The sequence below is a fragment of the Sesamum indicum genome, linkage group LG8 (genome assembly GCF_000512975.1).
Source record: "Sesamum indicum cultivar Zhongzhi No. 13 linkage group LG8, S_indicum_v1.0, whole genome shotgun sequence".
Taxonomy (NCBI): Eukaryota; Viridiplantae; Streptophyta; class Magnoliopsida; order Lamiales; family Pedaliaceae; genus Sesamum; species Sesamum indicum.
Genome location: NC_026152.1, coordinates 7,789,135 through 7,809,509, shown reverse-complemented (window position 1 = coordinate 7,809,509; position 20,375 = coordinate 7,789,135). Strand labels below are relative to the sequence as shown.

Here is a 20,375-nt window from a genome sequence, read left to right as displayed (position 1 = left end):
AAGGGGGTAGGGCCAATGACGTGGAAACCAATCATCTAAATTTTTATCTTCAATTGGAAGGAATAAGAATAGTTGAATTGAGTTGGACACAAACATATATGACACGTTCATCATGCTCAAGAATTTTTATCTTTTCCTATTTCTTAAAATTTAAACTTGAATTGTCACTTGTCAGGTGTTTATGTTTGTGATTGATACAAAGTTCCCCTCTTCTCATAACTACTGCATGCAAATGATGATTGATTTTCTAAATTTTGGACAAAATATATAAAACTCTCCTGTGTTTTAAAAAGTTTGTAAAAAAGAACTCTTCTATTACGAGAATAGGCTAAGAGTACCCATGTGTTTTGTAAAACTCAATTCAATCGCCCCCTTTCCGTTAAATCCAAGTTAATCTTTTAGAAAATAACCGTTATACCCTTACTTAATATATATTATTTCTTATTTTAATGACCGTTGAATTTTTTTTGATCAAATATTGATCGTTAGATCTAATCAATTCATCTCAACCATTAGATTTTTAAAAAATAAAAGGTTTAGATTCAAGAAATTATTTAACTTATATTATATTAATGTTGTAGATTAAAGATTAATTAATGATGTTTATATTATCAAAGTTTTAACAAGAGGAAAAAAATAAAAGACGTAAAAATTGTGGGTGGACAGGGAGGATCTAAGAGGAACATCAGTCGTGTGGCAGTGCTTTACTTTGGAATCAGTATCTCGTCAGTTGCAAGTTTCTTAGATTGTATATTTTTGTTGAAATTTGGAACTAAAAAGGCATCGTGATTTTTTGAAACTAAAAAGACAAGATAGTTTTATGGGAGTAAAAACATCGATCACCGAATATAGTTGTGGTACCAAAAATAATTCTGTCCTTTTTTATGGGACTAGAAAAATATTTTTCAAAAAAGAATAATTTTAATAAATAATTCAAATTCAAATTACTTTGACCCCATTGCAAACAAAAATGTGGCTCCAATTAAGTGGATTCTTGATTGATCATCTCTTTTACCTGTAATGTTTGTCTGTAAATGGAGCTAGCTACGATTTTTAAATTAATTTTACATTCAACAATAATTTAATTTAATTAATTTATTCAGTACTTTAAATAGAAAATTAAAAAATTGTATCCACTTGAGAGACATGGATATATCTGCATTTTCATAACACACACACACTTCATTCCAATATATGTATGAGTCCCACAAAAACCAGAAACGTGATGATGGGAATGTTTGTGAATCATGCATCTATATTTGTCTTCTCATGCATGTACAGCAACTCAAATGTACACCTGCATTCAGCTTTACAAGTTTGCATGCTCAGAGGCTGTGTAAAAATAATAATGTTGATGTGTGATTAATGGAGGCCACTAGAAAAATACCAAAAAAGTCCTTCATTAAGGGCATTTCTGCCATTTAAGCAAGGATCCGTGCCTTTTCTATCGGTCGGGTCGAACATGACCCGACCCGGATCCACCTGCCTTTGATGACCCGGACAATTATAGCCGTCTGATCATGGACGCGGGTCAATAGGATGAGACCACATGGCTGGTTGTCGCTACCCTGCTGAGCCCTATATATAAACCCAAAACGCCGTCATTAAAGGTACCTGTTACATATTTATTGTGATCGAACTTTGAGATAGCATACTTTTCTCTCGATCAACCTAACTTGAGCGTCGGAGGGTCATTGTTGGGGACGTGCCCGACGAGCTCACAGTACTTGTTTCATTCTCAGGGAACCCAAAATCTGGTCTTGGAAGAATCAACAGTCTTCGTGGAGATCGAATCTCGAGATCGCATAATTCGACCCGAATCAAATGTCTTAGTTTTCTGATTAAGATAGATGTCTCGTAAATAAGTTTGATCGATATTTTGGGTTTGAGTTTTACTAAATATTTGGATGTATTTATCTTACTTTATACGAGTTAGTTGTTCTTTGTTATATTGGTACGTACATCGAATTGATGTATTGTTCAAATAATTAAAATATGTATATAATTATGTAATTATTTCTTCTATAAACTCAATTTCTGAATATTTTACCTTGTTATTAACCAATTATTATGTAATTTGAGCATCTCAATCATGCGGGCTTCAATTAATAATATACCCAACGGTTAATTAATATATAAATCAAGGCTATACATATATAATAATAATAATAATAATAAAAAAAAAAAAGGGTTTTAGAATCACATCAGATTTGAGTGGTAGGTTGACTCGGATTTTTATTATTTCGCGTATAACAAATGTTATTTGATTATTTGAAAAAGACGACTATATCCTTACATTAACTATATATAATTAATTAACCCAAGTCAATTTGGGGAAATAATTAATTAATTATCATCTTAAATTCACCCATTGCCTGAAATGTTTCATGAGCTGCGGTCGCCACTCAGTGCTGAGAACCCCACCACCACAAATACAAAAGCTGCAGAAAAGAGAAGAAGAGAGAGCGGTATTGTCTGTATACGTATACCAAATTTATACGGGATAAGAAAGTAATAGTCACGTTTGATTCTGTAACTTACTATATTTATATATTTAGTCATTTATTTAACAAATTTGATCCTAACTACCTCATACTTGATTCTTTTTTTATTTTTTTTTTAAACTTAATCATATTTTGACAATTTTGATCCTCTTTACACTGAAGTAGATTTCATTTTTAGTCTTGTAAATACAAATCGTTAGCATTAAAATTGCCAACACTCGACTAAATTTACCAAAAAAAGATTAAATATGAGATGTTCATTACTAAATTTGTTGGGAAAAAAATTACATATGTAGATAGAGTAAATTACAGAATCAAAAGTACTAACAACCTATAGCCATAGGACCAAAAATATAATTTTGCCAAGAAATTATACATGCATGATGCAATTTAAATTAGACTAAGAGCTCGTGAATTATGACACCACTGCCGCGTTTATATATATATGTGGGAAAAATGTATTTCTCGTCTTGTAATTTTGGAAGGGTGCACTTTTATTTTAATTTTGTAATTGGGGACATATTCTAGTAAAAGGTACCAATTTCACTAAGAAAATGTACCTATTTAGCACGTGACAATCTATTTTTTTCAAGAAAATAGGTATTTTTTCAAAAAAGTTGGACCAAATATACAACTTTTTTATCCTCAATTGCTAAATTAAAATCAGAATAGATTGAAAATGTGATTACATCACAAATACAAGCCGAAAAATATAAATTTCCCAATATATACATTGCACCGACTGGAATCATACTATATATTTGCGGGAGGAGGATGCTAATGAACATAGAAATAAATTACATGTGATAATCGAAATCAAGATTACAAATTTGAAAAAGTGATAGTTAGTGCATTTAAAAAGAGAAGTTGAAAATGAATGCATTAGAGAGAGAGAGAGAGAGAGAATGGGAAGAAAGAGAGCAATTAAAAGTACGTACAAAATTCTAAATAAAAAAAATAAAAGGAAAGAAAGAAAGAAAATTGCAACAAAAGCACAACCCGAAAGGGCCCATATGATGTCCCCTCAATGGACTCTAAGATGTGATCTTCATCTTTCTCCACTGAGAGCTAAAAGAGCTGCACTCTATTCCCTATCATCTTCTCTCTTTTCTTACCCAAAATAAGCATGAATTCTTCTGCAACAATCCTGTCCAAGGATTCTAATTCCGCCAGCGATCAGGCGTCGCCGCCTCTGAGCCGATACGAGTCTCAGAAGAGAAGGGACTGGAACACTTTCGGGCAGTACTTGAAAAACCAGAGGCCACCAGTTTCATTGTCTCACTGCAACTGTAACCATGTTCTTGAATTTCTGAGATACCTAGACCAGTTTGGGAAGACTAAGGTTCACTTGCATGGTTGCGTGTTCTTCGGGCAGCCTGACCCACCGGCGCCCTGCACCTGCCCCTTGAGGCAGGCTTGGGGCAGCCTGGACGCCTTAATCGGACGGCTAAGGGCTGCGTACGAAGAGCACGGCGGATCCCCGGAGACCAACCCTTTTGGAAACGGAGCGATTCGAGTTTATTTGCGTGAAGTGAAGGATTCTCAGGCTAAGGCAAGAGGGATTCCGTATAAGAAGAAGAAGAAGAAGAGAATCAATCATCCACTCAAGGCGCATGATGAGCTGCTGATCAAGAACCCCAAACAGCCCGCTTGAACTACTCGGCACTCCTCTTTTCCGGATGATAATTTTATGGTAATTAATTACTAACTTCAACACTAATTAAATTCAAAAATTTATACCTTCTTGATTATGGTTTCTGCTGGTATAATTACATGAAATTCAGCTCCAGATACTTACAAGAAATTGACAAGTGATGATAATTAATCCTTAGATAAGAATTAAACCTTGATATGGCAGAAGCCCATATCAGGAAGGAATTGGAGGTACTGATTGGCCCGAGAAAAGATGATGATCACAACAGCAGCAGCATCCTATAATTCAAGAATGCTATATATATATATATATAGAGAGAGAGAGAGAGAGAGAGACGGTAATCGAGAAACCCTAGGTAGATCCAAGTTAACCCACAAAAACCCTAATTTTGATATACAGTGCTGGGTGAAAAACTTTAAAATTGGGAACATTATTTAAGGTTTAGTTGAAGAAAAGAGATGATCCATCCTCCCAAGAACTACTCTCTACGTGCAATAAATTAAAATTGAGTAATGACATATAAATATTATAACTAGTTTTGTTTCTCTCTCAAATAATGCAAAACACTGTTGGTCTTTATATATAATTTCCCATAAACTATTTCCTTTCTTTTTTCTTTTTTTTTTCACTTTGTTTTTTTGGGTCTTTCGGGATTCGGAAAGATCTTGTGCACCCCATGGATGATCTTGCAGCTAATCATATTGTCCGTGTGATTATTTTCATCATCAATATACAAATATTTAATATGGAATTAGTACTGACAAGACGTACCCGATTAATTTCGTCTTCTCCAACAGACAACAGCCCTCTAAAAATACATACATATACATAACATCTCTTATGCAGGGTAGCTGTGTTTTTCTCGTCAGAAATTCCTTTTATTTCTACCGACAGTACTTAGTCCTTTGTTTACTGAGTTCATCAGTCGCAGGATGCCTGCCTATATCTATATCTTATATATATTAGTGATGACCTCCAGCTGGTTTCTCATACAGACAGATAAATAGGTTTACACCAATGTGTTGAGATTGAAATAATAGTTATAATTGTGTTGGGCCCCTTCACCTGCTTCAGAATTTCAACCATCGGAGCTGCACAAACTTTCTCTCTATTTATAATTAACACGTTTGAAATGCTCCATGCAGAGGCTGTTTGGGTAAGTCTATAAACTCTTTAAAACATTCATTTTATTAGATATTTGAGAACTCATAAGATGCTGTAACGCATTTCGTAAATTTTTTAGAGAAAAAATTTAATTATAAATTTGTCATTATTAATATTTTATAAGTTGTACATCTTATTTTATCAGCTCTAAAAACGTCTTCTACAGTATATGAACTTATAAGGTCTTTTAAATAAATTTAGGCAAACACCCTCATAGTTGAAAGTAGAACTTGTATATTATTTCAATCTATAAACTAGAACTAGCAATAAAATAATAAGCTCATGTTTGAGTGAGAAAATACTTACATAGCTAATGAATTTTAAATTTATGATGCAATACTTGTAATAAACATTAGGTAGAAAAAAGTTTTTTGGCATATAAACGGAAAGTCTTAAATATATTTTTAGTCTTGTAATTTAATACTTTGTATTTTTTTTTTCGGTAAATTAGTACTTTGTATTTTTATCCTTTACTTTGTAGGATTGCAAAATATGTTAGTTTGTAATTTTTTTTATATTTTGCGATTTTGGTCATTTCAGTGCCAGATTTTGCAAAAATTATCAAAATAAATGATGAGCTCTTGCAATTTTGATATTTTTATCCTTTATCTTTTCAAGAGTTGCAAAAGAGTCTTATAACTTTTTGACATTTTACAATTTTGGTTCTTCCAATGCCGGATTTTACAAAATATATCGGAATAAATCATGTGCCAGCTGGTCATTTTTTTATAAAAAAATTCATTTATGTTGGCAAAAGTAAACCTCAAAACAAAAACAGCAATTTAAATGCATCATATGAAACGCACATAATTTATTTCAGCTATATTTGCAAAGTCCGCCATTGAAATGACCAAAATTGCGTCATGTCAAAAGGTAACATGACTCTTTTGTAATTCTAAGAATATAAAGGTTAAAACTACCAAAATATCAAAATTAGATGACCAAAAATATACTTAAGCCTAAATGGGAACAACACAATTACAGTCTTTGCCGAATTACAGTTATTATATGTTTAACATCTTTAATTAGTATATATATACATATATATATCACAAATTCCAGTGAGGAAATGATAGATTTGAAGGGCATCAATTTTGTACCATTGATTACATATTTATAACCTGCAGGGTGACTGACTTAAATTGCCCCGCAGTGGATATGACTAGACGCTCAGATTGCTGCATTAGTATTGTGATTGTTATTAATGATAATTAAGTAGAGGAACTAAGTTAATACTTAAGTGCTATTGCAATTGGATCCCATGCCATTGCTAGCTCAATATGCGCTACTGCTCTATTCCCGATCAGCACTATTCTGACTGTAAGGAAGAATAGAGTAAGTTGGTCTACCTATCTATCCCCCTTGGACTAGCAGCTATGAGTTTTGAGCTAGATGTTCCCTTCTGAGTTCTTGAGTTCTTGCCTTATGTAGCTATTGAGTTCCTTCTTTATGAGCTTTCTCTAGACTATCAGAGTGTTCTCGGCAGCTTCATAGAGTTGGAAAGGGACTCAAGCTTCTTTTAGGACTCCATTAGCCCCCTCTACCTGGCGGATCACAAACTAAATGGATCGAGGGCGAGGGTTAGAATCTGCTTTGATTCACCTCCGGGATGCTTTTTTTTGTGAAAATCGAGTGAGTTGCCGAAGGCACGAACGGCTTTATCTGTAAACTTTTATAAATGAGATAATCATTATATATATATATATATATATGGAAGTACATAATATCAAGTAGGAGGTCCAGAAAGAGTCGTAGAATATCGGGCAAAATATTTTTTTAGTGGGGCAGAATTTTTTTTATACTACAATTATGACAAGTGACGCTTCTAGTCGCATAAAACTCAAAATCACGCCTTTTTAGTCCTAAAAACAACATCTGTCATAGGTGTGGTACAAAAAAAAATATATCCTTATTTTATGAGACAAAAAGTATTTTTCCCCCTGATACCATTTGCACATAAGAAGTAACCTTCATATGTTAATTATATATAAATCTAATAACTTAAATATTTAGGTGTTTGTTTGATAATTAAAACATAAGTGGCTCTTTATTTTGAATATTAGACTAAATATTTCAAGAAGCATATATAATGAACCTATACATAGAAATGAAATTAGGGTGGAACTTGATTTGAACTCGCAGTGGCAGAAAGTTGAGCGACTACAATAATATACTATATATTAAGGGCTCATTTTGTTTTGAGGAGTTGATTAGATTGGGATTGATTAGGTGGTGATTATAATCATGATTGTATAATCAAACCCTCAAGGCTCAGATCATAATCTTGATTAGTAGCGGGCCACATGTGTTAGTTACGGGCTTGGAAGTAAACAAAATATAGAATAGTATTAAATGAGATATCTAACACAATATGGACTAGTAAACGGGGCCTAAGTGACTAGACTTTTAATATACTCATTCATCTTTCTAATCCTACAAAATGATCAAACACAGCCAATCATCACTAATCAAGTACCTTTATACATGTAATTTCTATCATTATATTCATATGTATTATCAATTAATTACCATGTATGAAGATGGTAATTATTATTACCACTTGATTGGTTTGTTATTTATATATATGAATTGTAAGAAAGGGATGGTTGAAGAGTAGTGCTCAAAGATGGTTATTGAGACCTGTTGGAGATACAGAGAGAGAGAGAGATTGGGGTGAATTTGAATATTAGTGGTGAGTGGTGAATGGTGGGCTGAGTCATGAACATTATATCAAAGAGTAGCTAGCTAGTAGTGTAACTTTGAGAATGGTTATAGCTACTAAGGGATCAGGAGATTGACAGCCAGATATAATCACGACCTATAAATAAATAAAGGGTTGATGAGAATGGAGTTAAAAAATTAGTATATATGTATATTGACAATTGTTTCCTGGAGAAAACTAAAAAGTATTTGAAGGTGGGGAATGCTTAGTTGATCCTCAAACATGATGAATTGGTACTTGAACCATTTATGTATATTGTTAGTAGTAACGCCAACACACAACACTACACACATCCATCCCATTGCAATTTCTTAGAATCATGCATCTCTAGCTGAGTCCTAATCTATTGAAATATGATAATGTGGGGTTCAAAATTTTCAGATCCCTCTTCCACTTTTCAATTCTTTTTTCTGAAAATGAATCTATCACTTGATTCCAGGGCATGTCAACTCAAATTTCTGCTTGCTGGAGTTGTTAGACAGTGGCTCTCCTGTGATCAAATAAGTAATTTGATAATTGCATGCACCTCTCAGAAGTAACTACTAACATATATGATCAGCCAGTATAGTATAATTAAGACATTTCATTCAACAAAACAAAAAAAAGAATTAGTGTCTTGTTGGTGATTATTTCTTCACATTAATTGCATTCTTCATCCCAATATTATATATGTACTAAACTCTGGCTCGGTTTAAAATATTTGTGTTGGTGCAGGGTCTAATTAGGCCAGCAAGTGGTATGGGATGGAGAGCCGGAGAATGCTGGACCTCACACATCACATTCCTAATTAATTATGAGTCTACCTTAATTGTTCCAAATAATACACATAATATAATATATAAATCTCTAGGTAGCAGGAGTTCATAAAAAGCTGCTGGAGGTGATATGTTGTTATATCATAAAAAGCTGCTAGACGTAGATTATAGTACCCTGTTGGTTGTATGTACGTACTGAGTAAATTTTTCACCATTTCCATAGAGGAGATGTAATATGTAGGCCTTTTAGTCACATAAATAGGATACTACTATTAGTGTATTATTTCCAAACAAACGGGGGAAAATTGATTAAACGTATCTCAATTACCTGTGGTATGCTATGGAAAGAAATACTTAATCTTCAATCTCATGACGTGTTGTATGTAAGTACTCTTCATAGTACAAGAATTCTTACCTGAATCAAATTTGACACATAGTCAATATAATACGTTAGTGGTCACTTTTCTTGAGCTATACACCGCAAGTATGTTGCACTTGCCATATAATTGATTCAGCTACAATTAAACATGATTTGAGTTATAATTTCACCAATATCACGTGTGATGGATCCACAAATACAGGGTACATATCTTCCTTTATGACATGGGATTTTAATAAGGGGAAAAAATGCAATTTATCCCCCAGTGATATTATAAATGTGCAAATTAATTTTCTATGACAAAAAAATTTAGCAATTTATCCCATGTATTTTTTAAAATGCAGGAATTACCCCCTATATTTTTTAAAATGAAACAATTTTCCGTCGTTGAACCCTTTAATTAAGTGGAAATGGTCATATATAGATACCCTAGTTATTATCCAAAAGGGTTAAAATTGAAGTGGTAGCACCGGGTATTTATGACTGAGGGGTCGCACCAAAAGTCTGTCGTGCTAAATTAGCTTCATGTCTTGGTTTTGTGTTGACTGAAATTACTTGCTTGTTTCCAGGTTGATGTGAACTAGTGGGCCACTTAGACTGACAACGCTACTCCTCTGGCTCTTCAATTACAACCATCACCCATTGATGACCCCAAATTGCATACGGAGAAAATAGTTACGCCTGTCCAAAAGGTCAGTTTCATTAAAGAAAGGCTATGTCCTGGTGGTTCAACAGGTTTTGAGATTTTCTCTAAGATGATGCATTTTACAGAAAATGTCTTTCATCCGCTGCACTCACCTTATGATGTCCTTTCTCAATGTCCATTCCAAACTAACTATATATCAATTTATATGTTTACCAAATCAACACTAAAACAACTAACGACTACCTATCAAAACGGTTAATTATAATGAAATTCAACTTAACAATCTATCCATCTGTTTTAACATGAATGGAACCACAAGAATACTAGGAGCACACAAGGAATGGATTCTTATAGAAGGTAAATGACATCCACACCCCGTGAGGATGGTATAATTTTACAAATATTGCATATTCTTTATAAAATTACAAATTACATTCTTAAGAGGGTATCGATGTAACTTATCTTATCGGGTGTACTTCTGAAAATTTATCTCCAAATAAATGATGTATTTATAATTACAACTACAATTTCAAAATGTACCAGTAATTTAATACAATGCATGAAGCATATGTATAATGAAACCTAACCCGGTGGAACGTCCATGAATTTACCCTAAAAAGAATGCATTGCTTTTGTAAATCAAGTTTCCTGAATGCCTATATAGGTTGCAAATATGCAGGCCGGTGTAGCACCAGCCACAAGAACAAAGAGAAATGCAAACACCAAAAATGAGCAGGGAACCAATTGCAATCGCAATACAGTAGCAGTAAAAGAGATATAGTAACACAATATTGGAAGAAAAGCAAAGAAGCAAGACCCAAAAACTGAAAAAACGCCAGGCCAAGGAGGGGATGCAAGACACATTGACTGTTCCCATCCAAGTCGTCCGAGTAGAATATAAGAGATGATGGATATAAACAGAACAGACCAAATTTTTGACATTTGCTATTATTCAACTTAATGGCAGCTACAGTTATCATTCCTTCCCAGGGTGGAAAACCTATACAACCACAAACTGAAATAAATTAAGCAGCGAAAAACATCAAAAGCTACACTTCCGTAAAGGCTTTGAACAAAATGAACTTGTTCTAACCAATGTCTTTCTTTTGGAAAAGCATTAATGATAAATAACTCTAACCGGGCCAAACATGGATGTTAGTTTGGCATAATGCAGAGATCAAAAGATGGAACCCGCTACTCTAATTGATAGTTCACAAGACATGAATCATCCTCTGCTGTCAAATTTGCCCATCCCTTGCTCTTTCAGGTAATATGAACAGGAACAAATATAAGAAAAAGAAGGAGAATCGGTTCATGCGCCCCAACTCTGACAAAATGATGCTCTCAAGTTCTCCTCCTCCATGTTAGCTATAAATATCTGCAGTATTAACAGGAAATCAACCCAAAGAAATAAAATTAGGTAATAGAAGTGAAGCGCAAGATAGAGAGGCCTAAATACAACTAGATTGGTTCATGAGAATGTATATTGCTCAGTACATGATTGGTGTGGCTAATAGTCATACCATGCATCAGATGTTAGCTCTATAACAACTCCAATAGCACCGGTATATATAACCAAAGTGGGCAAGAGAAAAAGACAATTGCATCAAAACCTAGCTGAAAGCTACATCAAACCAAAACTTACAAACAACATAAAGCACAGAAACTGGAGCAACACTGTTTTCCCTTGACATGCCTACAGATGCTACAATATTTGACCAGTCTTTACTATCAAAGTGTAGAAGGTGAATAGGCAAACAGAACCACAGAATAATGTAATATTTCTATGTATCTTCATCTCAAACAGCAACATGAGGCCTTCTTATTATAGCTAAAAGAAAAAAATGGATACCTAAAGGGCATTCTTTTTCTTTTCTGATAATTGGGCAAATTTAGAAGAAACAAAGAGCTTAAATAATGTGGCTTAGTATCTCACAACGGTTTTCAAGAAAACTTCAGCGAAACATAAATGCTGGGTAGAATACTTTACTCTGTACTCCACCTATGAAAAACCTCAAATTTTCTGCAAGGGCAACACAAAAGTTTTCACTTTGTAATATATAAAGACTTCAGATGTTATACTAGTCAGACCAATTTTCCAAGTATTCACAGGAACAAGTCCGAAGTGATCCTATTTTTCCATAAAAACTTGGACAGTGAGACAGCACCATGAATGTTTTTAAAACTAAGGGATAAGGGAAATTCCAGATCCAAAAAACTGAAATATTCGAAAAGACCAAGGCATTTGAAATTGAGAATGATGAACAAGATTAGCTCATGAAAACCAACAACAAAGAACTGTTGAATCAGCCGATGTCCAATCCGTAGTGCTTGTGTAAACTTAGTTTCGCGCAGATAAATCTTTCTTTAAGAGCCCGTAGAAAAAAGATAACGTTCAGCATCCAACACTGCTCTATGAAGACTAAAACCCCAAGATCTAAACCTAACCATGAACATTTGTTGCCATGTTGGAAGCAGAGGACTCTTGGTAACTAGGTACGCATTGTACATCCAAGTGAAGTTTGCAGGTGGAACTTTTTACACAAAGCAGGCAACTCGAACTAGCCTATTCCAGCATGCAATATAGCAACAGAGCACTGGAGATGCAAGGACAGGTCATACAGCAGCTATAACAATTCTGATGATCCCCAAGCAGTAAGCAGACTCTTTCTTAAATTGTTTCACACCATTGAAGCACATATAAAGACAACATCAAATTAACACCATGACACTACAAAGCTAACTCTAACTACATTCCACAGCTTCCACTGGGTATCAATCACATCATATTCGACCAAACAATTAGGTTGAATAGAGTTTCTTGTAACAAACAGGGAGTTAGCAGTCAACCCAGTGGAGCTGCCATGGCACTAGATCACCTAATCACCAGTGCTCGCTGGAGCTCCAGCTAGAACATCTATACCAAAGACCACGTGCAGACTTTTTACTAATAAAAGGCATGCTCCAAGAAAGGATAATCTAGTGTAAACATAAGTTGCCTGGCGTCAAATTGTGGTCAATTAGTGTCTTGAAAAAGAAAAAAGAGAAATTGAGAACAAGAAGAATGAACAGAATTAAATAAATAATTTTCGCATATTTTTGACTGGAGTTTAATACAAATTTTATGCTTATAACTTCTTTATATAAAATGCAATTTTTTATAGAAACTTATACATATGAACTGGAAGTTTGATTCACATAAATATCTTTTATAGGCAAAGCATTTTCTTATAAAATGAAAATAGTATACATCTACAGACATTAAATTTTTACATATGCTACTCCCCCACTCCAAAAATGTTTCTCAAAATGATGCTCTTGTGCACCCTCTCCTGCCCATACTACCCACACCACTTAGTGACTTGGATCAAATGCTTATGCACAAGACAGGTAGTGGTAGCAACAAAAAGGCATGCATCAGCTATCAAAAATTGCCTCCAGACATTTCAGGATGTCAAGCAAAACCAAAATACCCAAATTATGCAACTCTAGTCCATTTGAACTGAAAACATAATGGAACCACTTAATATCAAAGCAGGTTACCCTGATACTCGGTGTGCAAGAGCGCCACCCTTGGACTGACATATTTATCAACTATTAAGAAATATTATCCTCTAATCTAAAGACACGCATGGGACAAACAAACCCAATTAAATTCGAAAAACATACAAAGAGTTTCACTGACCACTGATCAACATCTTTTCTAAAGGTAACAACAAGCCAAATTATTCGCCAAAAAATTCCTCCTAAAATATATGCAGCTCTTTATGCACTTCTAAGGAAGAAGTATTAAGTAAAAAGGTATACTTAGTATCCAATAACCGAGTTGACAAGAAAAAACATGAAAAGAACACGGTCTAACTATAATACCATCAGGAGATCCAGATCGTTTGGCTTGCTTGATCTTCTCTAGCTGGACTTGAGTATCCATAAACAACCGCATCCTCTGAACCTCTAAGTCTTTTGCAAACTGCATCCTCTGCTTTTCCAACTCCACCATCTGCCTCTGTTTCATACTCTCCACCTTCTCATATATCTCTCCGAACCTCTCTATCGCCTTGGCCAATCTCCTCATCCCCTCCTCCCCATCCTCTTCCTCCTCCACAGCCCTATCGTCGCTCCCCTCTGCTTCCTCCCCCTCAGATTCTCCATCGTCTTCGTCTGCATCCACTTCATCCTCAGCCGCTGCAGCCGCGGCCGCCATCGCCGAATAATTTCTCCTGAAGTAAGACTCGTCCATAGCCGGCGACGGCAAGGGACGCTTCTGAGGCAAAATCACCGGCGTAACCATTGCGGACGTCAGCGGCTTACGGTAGGGCAAAGGCACGGCCATCGGCGGTGCAGGCAGGTACAACGGTGGGGTAGACTGAGACGACGCCAACGGCGTCGCCGCGGAGGGCGTGAGCTTACTCTGGTTTTTGTTGAGATTAGATCCAATCAAAAGCTCTAAACGGGAGAAGAACGGCCACGACGACGTTAGGGTTCCGTTAGACTCGGAGATCTTGGCCTTCTCGATCTTGTACTTTTTCTTGAGAGTATCGATCCGGTTCTTGCACTGAACATCTGTGCGACGAGTCTTCTTGGTATGACCGTGGCGTGCGTTAACGGCGTCGGCCACCTCCTGCCAATCCTTTTGACGGAGATTGCCACGGTTGAGCTCCAAGTAACGGCGACCCCAAGCGTCGACAAGGGTGGATGTAGCCTCCTCCGTCCAACAGTCCTCACGGAAGGGAACTTGGCGTGAAGGCGGCGGCTGAGGAGTCGACGATTCCGTCAAATCACCCATATATAAAAATCCCTAATCGGCAAAAAGAAGAGTGAATCTGGAAAAGGAAGAAGAGAAAAACTAGAAGAAGGATCGGAGCGATGGGAATGAGAAGAAAAGAAGGGAGTAGGTAGGATAAAAGTAAGTGCGGCAACGGGGGCGCCGGATGGCGAAAGCGCGTGGGGAGCCGGGGGCGGCGGTGCAGCGAGCGGGGGGGCGACGGACACGCGATTTCGGCAGCAATAGCATGGCTATTGGTAACTGCGTTACGTTACGTTTCGTCTCGTCGTGATTTTGGTCACTGATTTTAGGGATGATTAATTTTGGACCCCCTTTTTTTTGGTTTAATTTTTGGTTTTTAATTTCATTGGGTGGAGAAGAGATGAGAGGTGGGATGGGTGTAGGAAGCGGAGATTGATTGGAAAGGGGTTTGGGCTTAGACGGAAGGGACTACGGTGGGGAATGGGCCGATGAAATTCTTGTCCGGTCATCACATTGCCGTGCCTTGTGTAAAACGACGCTTTTGCCCTCCCCCACTGCTGGATCGCTTCACTCTTCACCTCACCCTTTTACTTTAATCCTTAATTATTGTTTAATACAATAATTATTACATAATCACACAAATACGTAAACTGGGGATTCTTATGTCACTTAATTAGAAATAACCTTTTAAGAAGAATATATTCATAATAAATCACCATAAAACTAAGATAAACTATTTTTTTTATTTTTTATTTGAGAATAATTACTCTTCATTCTCATGAGATTTGAGATAATAACACGTAAATTTCTTATAATTTGAAAAGTTCATAATATTTATCTTCATTCAATAAACAAATCTATCCGTTGTTCAAAAAAAAATTATATTTATCCTTAATTGATTTAGTACAAATTTATTATAAGTTAAATAAATATGTAATCAATTCACTTTTATACATATTTACATACTAATATATGTAATCAATTTTCACTTTACATAAATTTATATTTAATTTTTTTAGTAATGAAAACAAATATGAAAAGAGTAGTTGAATGAATAGCTTTATAATGGGTGCATCAGTATCATCTTCACTATAGTTAATCAGCTGCTGACATAGAATCTCCTCTTCTTTCTCAAACCTAACATTAAACCTTACACTGCAAGCCCAACAAGGCCCAATACAACTCCACTATGAATTAAGATGGTACACCAAGTTATTATGTAACATGAATTTTGAATGGTTCTAGATTTGAAAATTATTCACTAAAAACCAAACTTGCAAAAATAGTTTTGAAAATATAATTTAAAATATTAAGAATAAAATAAGCTGGACGAATACATATAAATATATATAAAGAAGAAATATAGTAGTAGATTATTGTTAATTATATCTAATTCTAAATACAAGCTCAATCATATTTATATGATTACCACTTCACTCATATAAAACTATTAATTTAAATGAAACTAAGAATAATAGTCTAGTTATAATTGATATTAAACACTATAATTTTGAAAAAGGAATTTGAAAACCTCGAAAATGACATAAGAATATGATGTAATAAGAAATGCCGAGTGATGAAATATTGAAATGTGAGTAGAGATGAACGTGTGGAATTCAGAAAATGAGCAGGAAGCTTACGGGCTTGTTGTTTCATGAAAGAGTACAAGTGTAATGTAATATTTTAAAATCCAAACCAGACCGTCCAAATTACTGATCGAGCTACAAAATAGGTCGACCCAGTCCTGGGTCATGCAAACAGGCCGGGTCTTGGCCTGTTTTAAAGACATGCTTAAATCCTAATTTTCTTTCCCTTTTTTTTATGATTTGGATAATTAGAATAATTAGTGGGTTAAGTCACTAGTGTTGGATGCTTATTAGCTTTTTAATATTTTGAAATTTGTATTTTGGGTGTGGCTTGACTTTTATTATTTGAATTTCTTGTATTTTTATACTACATTTGTTGTATTAGGCTATTACATATCTATTTCACTACAAGAAAACAGGGCATCAGAGACGGAAATTTCCATCTCTGAAAGTAGGATTTCCGTCTCTAAAACAAATTAGAGGCGGAAAAATCCATCGCCGAACTCCATCGTAGAAGGCCGCGTCTCTAATAATTTAGCGACGGAAATATTCTGTCGCTAAATTTGAGACCGAAAATTCGGTCGCTAATTCTATCGCCAAAAGAGAAGAAAATTTAACTGTAATCCGTCTCTGATTTCCGTAGGTAATCCGTCTCTAATTCCGTCGACAAAGGTAAAATAATTTCCGTCTCTAATTCCGTCTCTGAAATGAAGAAAATATTCCATCTCTGATCCGTCTCTACAATCTTACAAATTTCCGTCTCTAATCCGCCGCTGATTCTGTCTCTAAATTTTCAAAATGTTCCGTCTCTGATTCGGTATCTAAGTTTTCAAAATTTTCCGTCTCTAATCCGTCTCTAATTTTTTTTGGTTTTTTTTTGGCAGATTTTTAATTTTTGTACCCAAATTAATATCCTGCTCATTATACCATCAAATATACATTCCATCAATACCAAAATCTGAATTTCCCAAACAAGAACAACAAAAATTAACAAAAAAGATACTCAAAATACAACAACACTAATATAATTGATGTCATCATCCAAATACTACCAAATAATATCAATGTCTACTCCCAAGTCAACAAACATATGTCAAAGTACAACCCAAATCAACATACACTAAGTGATAAACAACCAACAGAAAAAATAAACTAATTATTTTTCCAGAAATGTTGTTGCTCCTGTTGTCCCGACCCACCAGCAAATTGATGGTTTGTGTATCCCACATCTTGAAGTAATTTTCGAACAAGTTCTTGTAGGTCTGCCTCCCTCTTCCGAGCCTCTTCGTCCCTCTTTCGAGCCTCTTCATCCCTCTTTCGAGACTCTTCCTCCCTCTTTCGAACTTCGTGGGTTATTAAAGGCAAAGTTCAAGAACTCCTGATCAACCCTTGTTACGAATTCATCTAAAAGAAATCCATTATCATCCAAACGCCTCCACATCCAACTATGGTCAATATTCATTATTCTGCAATTTTTAGATAAAGGAGGCAAGATGAATTAACCATTATTTTGAAGATCAAGATTTTTTTTCTACTAATATAAGAAATAGGAATAAATGATCTCATATTAGGCCTAATTATAATATTTAAATAGTTCACTAAAATCATTCTCCCACTAAATGTAACAAAATCCAAAGTTCAAGAACTCCTGATCAACCCTTGTTACGAATTCATCTAAAAGAAATCCATTATCATCCAAACGCCTCCACATCCAACTATGGTCAATATTCATTATTCTGCAATTTTTAGATAAAGGAGGCAAGATGAATTAACCATTATTTTGAAGATCAAGATTTTTTTTCTACTAATATAAGAAATAGGAATAAATGATCTCATATTAGGCCTAATTATAATATTTAAATAGTTCACTAAAATCATTCTCCCACTAAATGTAACAAAATCATTCACTGTGTTCAAAATTCCCTCAAATGACTTTGAAACAAAAGTTTGTATGAGATATCATTCGAATAGCAGACAAGATTATACAGAAATGGAGTTTTACCCACCAAGCTCAATTCAGAGTTGATCCAAATGATCCTATCTAATCATGCAAAAATTACTCTCTTTAAAATAGATTTCCCATTTCCACAAAATTCCAGAGGGACATATCTACATGTAAAACTAATTTTAAAATTACAGTTTTAAAATAGATGCTTGTCTCATCTCATCTCATTTCATCCTAGTGTGAAAAAATGAGATGGGATAAGTGCAGATGAGATTGGAATTATTTTGCATGTGGGTTGGGACGTGAGATAGAAAGTGTACTGATAATAGTTTGCCTGATATGTAAAAGTTATTGGGTATGATACCGTAGTTGATGAGATGTAGTTTTTTCTTAAAGCAGTGAAATGTGTTTGAGATTTGTTTTGAAAAATTTCTTATAAAGAAACACATATCACAAACTGTACAGAGATAATAGTTGGAAGATAAATAAGTTTGAAAAATATATGTCAATTAACAATAATAAGGTACAAACTGTACAATGTAGGCTTAATGACATAAGAAATGTTTCAAATCTTTCAGATATGCATGTCTAATGTGAAGAATGCACCCCATAAAAGTTAACGAGAGAAGAGAGCTTGAACTATATATAAAGGATACAATGCTCTCTATTCATGAGATGTTTGCTACAGATTTGCTACTTGCTGCTTAGACAAAAAAATATTCATTTGAATAAACTGTAGTTTTGAGACAGAAATTGTAGTTGAAAAAACTTTTGTTTCCTGGGGGCAGTTGAAACTCAGGATCTTTGTGTTATCAATATGTTGCTTCTCCATTGTGTTTATTTGTCCTTCTCATTGTGCAGTAATCCCGTTTACATGCCAACGAATTCTGTGGTTTGGTGTTCAAATGAAATATAGGCTACTACTTGCTTCTAGTTTCTTAAAATGCAGAATGGCAGTCAGTTCAAGAAACTAGGTTGTATTTTCAAGTATATCAAGAGAACATAATGTTGTTCTCTGCAGTAAAGTTGTGAAGTGTGAACAGATACTCAGCTGTGATGCTTTATATAATTGACAGATTGCTCCAATGGTCTAATGTGCAAATCCCACATGTGCATATCTACATCTATTTTATATTTCCACAAAACTCTGTAGCCTTTCATATTTATAAAATAATTACTTGCAAAGTATAAGAGACATGCAGGCATTTACCTATTGAGCAAAAGAACAACAATTACACAAGAACAACAAAAGAACAACAATTGCAGAAATTGCAGAAATTGAAGAAATGGCAGAAATTGCAGAAATTGACTAGAATTTCCCAGAAATTGCAGAAATTTTCCAGAAATTCCAGAAATTACAACATTACATACAGCATTAGATGCTCAATTTTTCAGAAATTTTGCTAAAAATAAGATGCTAAAAACACACCCAAACCCAAAAAAAAAAAAAAAAAATAAGTAAAATGCAACAAAGAAATAAGAATTACCTGGAGAAGCCGTACTCGTTGCCGATTTACCGTCCTTGTTGCCGTGAGTTTAGGGCTAGGGTTCTAAGAGATGGGTTTGTAGAAAAAATGAGAGGAGAAAGATGGAAGCCGTACAAATCTGTGTTCTCGTTGCCGACCTTGCGTCCTTGTTGCCGTGAGTTTGGAGTTGGAGTTCTAAGACATGGGTTTGGGGAAGAAATGGAGATGGGTTTGAAGGAAGAAATGAGAGAGGAGAAGGAATGGAAAACAAAGAAAGAACGAGGAAGAAAGAGAGAGAAAGAGATCAGTTTTTGAGTTTTAACTTTTTGTATAATTATTATTATTAATATATTATTATTATTCTTATTATTATTACTATTATTATTAGTATTATTATTATTATTATTATTAGTATTATTGTTATTATTGTTGTTATTATTATTGTTAGTATTACTATAATAATAATAATAATAGTTATAATTATTATTATTATTATTATTATTATTATTATTATTATTATTATTAGTATTATTGTTATTATTGTTGTTATTATTATTGTTAGTATTACTATAATAATAATAATAATAGTTATAATTATTATTATTATTATTATTATTATTATTATTATTATTATTATTATTTTAAATCATGATAATCGAATCATAAAATTTTTACATAGATATAGTTGAAATTAATATATGCTCACAATCTGCAAAATTTATATATTTATAAATGTTAGTATAACATTGATATAACTATCATCATATATTGTTGAACAACATGGGTTAATCTGGCCATCAAAATTCA

General features: G+C 34.3%; 2 protein-coding genes across 2 annotated transcripts; one reads left to right on the top strand and one right to left on the bottom strand.

Moving 5' to 3' along the window:
* On the top strand, positions 3,506–9,169 carry LOC105167855 (protein LIGHT-DEPENDENT SHORT HYPOCOTYLS 10-like). The gene is made up of 2 exons (XM_011087690.2): positions 3,506–4,197; positions 8,759–9,169. Exon 1 carries the CDS (start codon positions 3,631–3,633, stop codon positions 4,156–4,158), a length of 528 nt encoding a protein of 175 aa, XP_011085992.1. The 5' UTR covers positions 3,506–3,630; the 3' UTR covers positions 4,159–4,197; positions 8,759–9,169.
* LOC105167854 (trihelix transcription factor ASIL1-like) lies at positions 10,716–14,776 on the bottom strand. Its single transcript, XM_011087688.2, has 2 exons — positions 13,695–14,776; positions 10,716–11,202 (listed from the first exon to the last, which is right to left on the bottom strand). The coding sequence occupies exons 1-2, from the start codon at positions 14,608–14,610 to the stop codon at positions 11,189–11,191; spliced, it is 930 nt and encodes a 309-aa protein (XP_011085990.1). The 5' UTR covers positions 14,611–14,776; the 3' UTR covers positions 10,716–11,188.

Excerpts from the sequence above, each read along its gene's own strand:
- LOC105167855 (XM_011087690.2), top strand. The coding sequence starts at position 3,631 with ATGAATTCTTCTGCAACAATCCTGTCCAAGGATTCTAATTCCGCCAGC.
- LOC105167854 (XM_011087688.2), bottom strand. The coding sequence starts at position 14,610 with ATGGGTGATTTGACGGAATCGTCGACTCCTCAGCCGCCGCCTTCACGC.